This window comes from Malus domestica, chromosome 12, assembly GCF_042453785.1.
Source record: "Malus domestica chromosome 12, GDT2T_hap1".
NCBI lineage: Eukaryota > Viridiplantae > Streptophyta > Magnoliopsida > Rosales > Rosaceae > Malus > Malus domestica.
Window position 1 is genome coordinate 5,586,525 of NC_091672.1, and position 8,588 is coordinate 5,595,112.

The 8,588-nt window shown below is 36.3% G+C and overlaps 1 protein-coding gene across 2 annotated transcripts; it reads left to right on the top strand.

Moving 5' to 3' along the window:
• The first annotated feature begins 1,798 nt into the window (after nt 1-1,798).
• LOC103413543 (homogentisate solanesyltransferase, chloroplastic-like) lies at nt 1,799-6,909 on the top strand. 2 transcript variants are annotated; one of them, XM_070809727.1, is made up of 11 exons: nt 1,799-2,076; nt 2,637-2,758; nt 2,859-3,005; nt 3,350-3,575; nt 4,205-4,278; nt 4,570-4,662; nt 5,041-5,158; nt 5,281-5,343; nt 5,448-5,480; nt 5,626-5,708; nt 6,584-6,909. In XM_070809727.1, the coding sequence occupies exons 1-10, from the start codon at nt 1,873-1,875 to the stop codon at nt 5,698-5,700; spliced, it is 1,155 nt and encodes a 384-aa protein (XP_070665828.1). In that variant the 5' UTR covers nt 1,799-1,872; the 3' UTR covers nt 5,701-5,708; nt 6,584-6,909. The 2 variants fall into 2 exon arrangements, with proteins under 2 accessions (XP_070665828.1, XP_008350232.2); XM_008352010.4 differs by lacking the exon at nt 6,584-6,909 and adding an exon at nt 6,041-6,304.
• Nucleotides 6,910-8,588: the final 1,679 nt, after the last annotated feature.

Here is an 8,588-nt window from a genome sequence, read left to right on the forward strand (position 1 = left end):
TCTCTGACTCTCTTGCATTTGCAGGTCAAGCGTTTGTAAACATTTCTATACAATTAAATCCTTAAGTTGTCAAAAAGCATCTGCTATAGCACTAGTTAAGTCAAAGTTTATGATTCCAGGCTCAAACCCTAGCAACGGAAGATATTTTTTTCCTTCTATTTAATCGCAAGCAATAGTTAAATAAAACCGTTGAAAATAAAATTCCTTGTCCAACATGTATTTCTCTTTGCATGCGAGAGGTACAGGTTTGATACCCCACATCTCCATTTTTCATTTTCTCCTTTATTTTTGTTCTTACACGATATGTCATTCCATTTTTCATTTTCCCATTTATTTTTGTTCTTAAACGATATGTCATTCATATGCTGTTTTTCGCGTGTCTCAGTTTCCAAGTCCTCTTCTACTCTATCTCTCTCACTCTATAATTGTTTAGTTAAATAGGCCTACAACAACCCTTGCAAGTCAGGCATTTGTAAACATTTCTATACAATTGAATCCTCAAGCTATCACAAACCATCTACTGTAGTAATGGTTAAATCAAAGATTATGATTCCGGGTCGGTTTGCATGCGCGAGGTCGGGTTTCGATACCCTTCATCTCCATTTTTCATTTTTTTCTTTTATTTTTATTCTCTAATTTTGATTATTTTTTAATAGTTAATGTAACTCTAGGCCCAATAAAATAATAAAATAAAATTTTGACACATCCATTAGAAAAAAAAAAAGAAAAAAATTTAGCACTAGTATTCAATTTGCCACATCAGCCATCAACTAAAGTTTTGACATACTGTATTTGACATCTCCTTTGGAGATGCTCTAACAAGCCAGATTCGCCTTGAATTCTTTATTTGGACTTCAAATTAGTTAACAACTTTATTTAGGCTTCAAAACAGGCAACCAACCTTTATTTAGACTTCAAGACAGGCCATCAAACTTCTTTCCACATTTGACTAAGGGTCAGCTCCAAAAATGGTATGTTTTCACTTCTTTTGCCTTCAAATTTATCCTAAAGTACACGTAACTGCACATTAACACAATTGAGTAAAACGTAACAAGTTTAACTCAAAAACATCACAAAGAGACTACAAATAGATGGTATAGATGTATGAAATATATGAGTTATCAACGTCCTCTCCTGTTTTCTCTATAATTTTTCAGTTAAATAGGCCCACAACAACCCCTTATATTTCACTTGCAATTGAGGGGGGAGATTTTCGTTTTTTCTGTATAGGTCTCGGGGCAATTACAGGTGAAGCATTTGTAAACATTTATATACAATTAAATCCTCAAGTTTTCACAAAGTAACCTTTGTAGCAATGGTTAAACCAAAGATTTTGATTCCTGGTTCGAACCACAAGCAATAGTTAAATAAAACCGTTGGAAAAAAAAAGATACCAATTTGGGGATGTAGTTCTCTTTGCATGCGAGAGGTACGGAGTTCGATATCTTGCATCTTCATTTGTTCTTAAATGACATGTCATTCATCCGTTATTTTTTATGTATCTAAGTCCTCTTCTACTTTTTCTATAATTTTTCAGTTAAATAAGCATACATCAGCCCCTTATATGTTACTTGCAATTGATGAGGAGTCTGTCCTTTTTTGTGTAGGGGTCTTGGGGGATTTGCAGGTTGAGCATTTGTGCATATTTATATGCCTTTAGTACTCAAGGTTTCACATAGCATCCGCTGTAGCAATGGTTAAATCAAAGATTATGATTCCGGGTTCGAACCCCGGCAGCGGAAACTTCTTTTTTTTTTGAATTTATCACAATTAACAGTTAAGTAAAATTATTGAAAACAAAAAGCCACGTTGGGGGGATCCTATCCTGCTCTCTCTCTCCTCTCTCTTTTCTCTCTCTCTCTCTCCCCAGACATGGAGCTTTCTTCTCTGCGGTTCCCAGCTATAACACCTCACTGCAGCACCTCATCCTCTTTGCCTCCAATTTCTGTTCGGCCCACCACTACAAAATCGGTTGCTTTTCTCTCAAGCTGCAGGACAAAGTTGTACTCAATTGGGGTGTCCAGAAGCAGCTCCAAATCCTTGCTTAACTGCCAAAAGAGGCGAAATTCCATCTGGGTATGCTGCATTTCTCCACTCTTAAGTTTTAATTTCTCCAATTGGGCTGTCTCTCTTGGCAGTGGCTGTTAAACAATTCCAATCTCAAAATTCACAACAAAGATTTGATCTTTTGTTTTTTTTCAGATGGTTTTATTTAGTTTTACTCCAGTTAGTGAGAGAGAGAGATATAGTTATATATAGTTATATATTTGGAAGTTTAATCCATGTAAATGTAGTTGTGGGTGTTAGAAGAACTGGAAGTTTTGACTTGTTTGTTAATCCATGTTGAACACGGATGTGGGTTAGTGGTTTGAATAGAGTATCGCATTGTCAAAGAGAAAAAAGTCTTAATACTGAACATGTCAAAGCAGCAAAAACTGGTTAGAAGTTTGGGATAGTTGATGAACCTATTTTTTTTACTCTAGAAAATGCAAGTAGAAGAAAAGGAAATTTGGTGATTGGTTTGGTTCCATATGCACGGTTGCATTCAAATTTTGTACACTATAGACTATAGTCTATCAGTTTATGAGACTCGAGCGTCTTCTTATGGCATTAAAGTGAAAGTGAATGCTGGCCAGGCCTGCAGTCAAGTTGGAGCTGCTGAATCTGATCCAGTATTGACCAAAGTTTCAGATTTTAAAGATGCTTGTTGGAGATTCTTGAGGCCCCATACCATACGTGGGACAGTTCTGGGGTCTACGTAAGTAAATTACCACAGAGAACACTGGCTAGTAAACTAGTTTAAGTTCCAACTCAGTGCTGCTGTAGTTGACCGAGTTTCTTTTTTGTTTTGTCCACAGTGCTTTGGTGGCAAGAGCATTGATTGAGAACTCCAATCTGATAAAGTGGTCTCTGCTGTTTAAGGCATTCTCTGGTCTTTTTGCTCTACTATGTGGGAATGGTTATATAGTTGGCATCAATCAGATTTACGATATCAAAATTGACAAGTACGCCGCACACATTTATACAACCTTAACTTGAAATATTAGTTCCAAACAACCACAAAAGGGTTAATGGTCATTATTATTTTTTTAAATATCCTGCACAAGTTGGCCCTTATCAGAATGTTATCGATGCCTTGAATCGTCATAGACTTAAAGTGGATGCATATAATCATCGGACTTAGAGACTCTTGTTAAGAATGTGTTGTTTACTCTTTGAAGAGCCAGATGATCTTGACCTTTTGCTAAACTGTCAACTAATCTGTTCTCCTGCTGTGTGACATATTCATCAAAGTTATTTCATGTCAGTTTCTTTGAACTTATTCTGCCTCTTTTACATTGCGTTTCAGGGTAAACAAACCTTATTTACCTATCGCTGCTGGGGATCTTTCAGTTAAATCAGCATGGCTCTTGGTGGTATTTTTTGCGGTGACTGGCTTGTTGATCGTTGGACTGAACTTTGGGCCATTCATTACTTCTCTCTACTGTCTTGGTCTTTTCCTTGGCACCATATATTCTGTTCCTCCGCTTAGAATGAAAAGATTTCCTGTTGCTGCTTTTCTTATAATTGCCACGGTATTGCTAATTTTCACCCCTTCTCCAATTCTAACAATACAATGATGTGCTCTTTTTGGATGTTTTGGCTCCATTCTAAAGTTAGTGCAACTCAGAATTCAATCGTTTGATATTGTATTATGTGGAATTTGAAATTCATGGGCTATCCTTAAAGCCTCCAAATAAAGATTAAAGCTAATATTGAGTTTTTATTTTTAATTTGTGGAAAAAGAGGGGAGGGTAGCAGGCCCGTGGTAAGTGACAGATAAGGGAGTAATTTATTTTAGAAGCCAAGTGAAACAAAACAATTTTCCAAGTGTGAAAATTATGCTCAAAACAGTAGTTTGACATTATTATATTGCTGAAGCATCTAATGCTACTATAGTGTAACACCCTCTCTTACTGAATTAGTATAGGTTTAACTAATATGACTGTCTGAAAATTAATGTGTCTGAATTAAACAACTTACTAGCACGGAGCCTGAAAAGTAAAGAGTTTTAAAAGGGTTAGGATCTCTGTGGTTGCTTTTATGGTGTTGTGGAAATAGCTACCGTGATCTCTTGTATAAATATGTGAAATGAATATTATCTTTTCATATGTTTCTCCAGCAGTGGGGATGTCACAAGAGATTAACAAAATAACTATTGCAGGTACGGGGTTTCCTTCTCAATTTCGGTGTATATTATGCCACTAGAGCTGCCCTTGGGCTTCAATTTGAGTGGAGGTGTGTTACTTGCCCTTTTTTTGTTGTGTCATGTAGATACAGATAAAACCATAGCATAGTGTATGACCAATGGTGTGATTCCAAAATTAGATTGGACTAGTACACGATTGAAAAGGAGTTGTTGAAGTTAGACCCATGAGTATGGACTTATGACAGATAACAGAAAGCGATCTTTCTCTAACAACTGAAGATTTTTACTTATAATCTTGCATTTTCTTGTGAATCTCGCTATATACTTCAGATATTTTAGCTGTGTACATACTAATGCTGAAATTCAAATTCTATCTGCAGCTCGGCCGTTGCTTTTATCACTACCTTTGTAACATTGTTTGCTTTGGTTATTGCGATAACAAAAGATCTTCCGGATGTAGAGGGGGACCGCAAGTGAGTTGTAGGGCTAATTACTTTGTGGCTGCTGATCTCTCATTTGATACTTGCTCCTCGTAAATTTTTTATCTATACAAGTTACTTTTGAAAGGTTAAAAACAGTTCCAAGCTTTGCTATTAGTTTTAATGTTACTCCTGTTTCCTTTTGTTTTTTCTCGTCTGACTAATTTTACACACGAACCACACATCATAACTTGGACCCTCTACCCCATACTGGCATAGTTGCTCTTAGTCACTGAATTAGTGAATTCTCAATTTTCTTAATATGCTTGACTAATATTGTTACTTTTCTTGCTTAAATACGCCAATATTTTCTGTTTGAAGCCTAATATTACAGATGTCATCAGATACTCATTTGAATTACGATGATTGCAGGTTTGAAATATCAACGTTTGCAACAAAACTTGGAGTTAGAAACATTGCGTTCCTTGGTTCTGGGCTTCTGCTGCTAAATTATGTTGGTTCCATATTGATAGCAAGTTTAATGCCGGAGGTGAGTATGCATCCCTTTGAAGTTTACATTTAGATGATTGCGCAGTCCTTGCACTTGGACAGATAGCCATTCAAGTCCTTCGACCCAAAAATTTTCAAGTCCTTGAGTTACTTGTGGTGCAGGCATTCAGACGTAGCTTAATGATACCCATGCATGCAATCTTGGCACTGAGTTTAGTTTTCCAGGTTCGTATCTTGGGTTTCATACCTCTCTTTCATGGATAAATAAATGTTGAATGAACTTATGGCTAATGTTAAACTCTTACTACTTTATTCTTATGTCCTTTCAGACTTGGGTGCTCGAGAAAGCGAATTACACCAAGGTAAATGGTCTAATGAAATCAAGTACTACAAATTGGAATACGGAAAGTCAGCACGACTATTTTGCGATGTTTAATATTCCGATAACGTGACAGAGAATGTTTAGTTCATCATCTGATTGTACAAGTTTGAATGCATATTCTGCAGGAAGCAATTGCCAACTACTACAGATTTATTTGGAATCTCTTCTATGCCGAGTACATCCTTTTCCCCTTCATCTAGCAACGTCGGTCAGTATTTTCTGAATCTGTATCTTGTCAAATTGTAAATATCGGCATAAGAAACTAGAATATGTCCTAAATCCATATGCGATAAAGTTTTCTTGTATCAAATTCTTATCTCTTTGGTAAGGAAAAGTAACAAATAAATTGTTTTGAGCTGTGAGAATTCTGCTGCTAAACATGGATTTTTGGAATAATTTACACTTGAACTATATGAAAGCATTATTTATGTAGACATCACTGAGCAACTATCGAAACCAATAAAGCCATTAATCCACCATCTACTAGTCAGAATGACTACTCAGAAGTAAACCCTAATTAATATCGGTTCGTACCTGCAGAAGAACTCATTCATGCTTCGATCTTCTATTAACTTGAGAAAGAGGCCAAAGACGTGCATCCGTTGCTAATATTTGTCTAAGTACTTGCATATCAAAACACACACTAAATATAGTTTGGTCTTACTCACATTAGGAGTAAAACTCTTACACTATAGACTCATAGAACCTACAAGTTTTTTTGTTTCCGTTTAATATTGTACTATTTGACATGCCGAAATTTGGTAATGGGCGTATAGCTATGCATGGCCAGGCATACTTACATCACTATAGTTTTGAATACATATTATCACATTTTTGAATGAGTTAAAATATAGAATTGGTGCACCGAACCATATTCTCGGATGTCCTCGAGGTGACGGACACCGAACCAATTAGAGACGCCCCAGGATTTAGGGCATTTGTTGAGCTTTGTGGTTTTTGGTCTTCCACGTGAGCTGAACTAAAAGATTGCTTTCTGGGCAATCAACAACATTAATTGTAATCACTAAACTGGCCAACTCCTTGTGCAAGGCAATGCATTAACTTCAGATAACTTATGTGCAGAATGGATACAACAAAGCCTGATCTCATTATATTGGGTTGGCTATATGAATTCTAGAACGTCATTGTACTAGGCTTTGTGCTATGTTCTCCGTTATGTGCAGAATGAATATATGAAATAAAAAAGTTGTAGGAGGTGCAACAAAGAACATATTGCTGAAGCAGCTAAGAGTACTTAATTCTGAACTTGTAGATTGTTTGCATTAGAAAAGACAAAACCACTTCGTAGTATTGTCTAGTGTTATTTTTTTTCACTTGTTAGTGGAATATTTTAAGTTTGAATTTTGTGGATTGCGAGTTTGATTAAAAAAAAAAATTATTATGGCTGATTCTTCGTGCGGTTTAGTCCGAATCTATCACCCTTTAGTGTAAAATTTTACTGACAATCAAATGGCTAGAAGAGAAGACCATTAATCATGTCATATGTGTACTCAGATGCTGATTAATCAACTTAACCAGTTTACAAGTTTCCCCTTGATATTTCGAAGTCCATATTTTTTCTTCTTTGATTTGTGAGTGTGATTCCAATGCTACATATCAGTCAATGGTATGAATGTTTGAGCCGTTAGGTTTAATTTTCATAACTATTTAAACTGTTTACCTTAATCGTAACTATTCATTTTCATATCATTCAATGTTATATATATTAAAATAATTTCGTTAATTGGTTTATCAAATGCTACGCATATACGAGTGTGTGAGTTGTTACGTCGGTGCTTTACAAAGGACAAGGATTGTCTGCCCTCCACTTCAGGTGCTCTCCTCGTGCCCTCTTGTTTGTGTGGTCACGGTTAAACAACGTCAACATTTTATATTACTATTTATTTTTGTCTTATTATATTTATAAAAAAATAATATAAAATGTTGACGTGGCTTAACCGTGACAACACAAAACAGGAGAGCACGGGGAGGGCACAGGAAGTGGAGGGCAGACAATCCTTGTCCCTTTACAAAAACAATCGCATTGGACAAAAAAAACACACGTTCGAGACACCTTGGTCATTCGCTTCGGTCAGAATAAAAAAAGTGCTTTTGCAGAAAGCTACAACTACAGCTAGTGTTGTTGGTCGTAGAGTCGAATCTAATCTTAATCCAAACAAGGACTTGGATTGTCTATCCCCCATTTCATACTCTTCCCATGCTCTCCTATTTTTGTAGTCATGGTTAAGTCACGTCAACATATTATATTCTCATTTTTTTGTCTTATTATTTCTATACAAAAAAAATTAATATAAAATATTAACGTGACTTAACCGTGACCACAAAATATAGGAGGGCATGGGAAGGGTATGAGATGGGGAGGGTAGACAATCCAAGTCCCCATCTCATAGGACTTGGATTGTCTGCCATTCCCATTTCATACCCTCCCCATGCCCTCCTATTGATGTGGTCACGGTTAAGTCACGTCAACATTTTATATTCCCATTACTTTTTGTCTTATTATTTCTATAAAAAATTAATATAAAATGTTAACGTGGCTTAACCGTGATCACAGAATATAAGAGGGCATGAGAAGGGTATGAGACGGGGAGAGTAGACAATCCAAATCCCCATCTCATATGACTTGGATTGTCTGCCCTCCCCATTCCATACCCTCCCTGTACCCTCCTATTTCTGTGGTCACGTCAACATTTTATATTCCCATTACTTTTTGTCTTATTATTTCTATAAAAAAAATTAATATAAAATATTGACGTGACTTAACCGTGACAACATAATATAGGAGGGCATGGGAATGGTATGAGATGGGGAGGGTAGACAATCCAAGTCCCCATCTCATAGGAGTTGGATTGTCTGCCTTCCCCATTCCATACCCTCTCCATGCCCTCCTATTTCTGTAGTCACGGTTATGTCATGTCCACATTTTATATTCCTATTACTTTTCGTCTTATTATTTCTATAAAAAAAATTAATATAAAATGTTGACGTGACTTAACCGTGACCACAGAATATAAGAGGGCATGAGAAAGGTATGAGACGAGGAGGGTAGACAATCCAAGTCCCCATC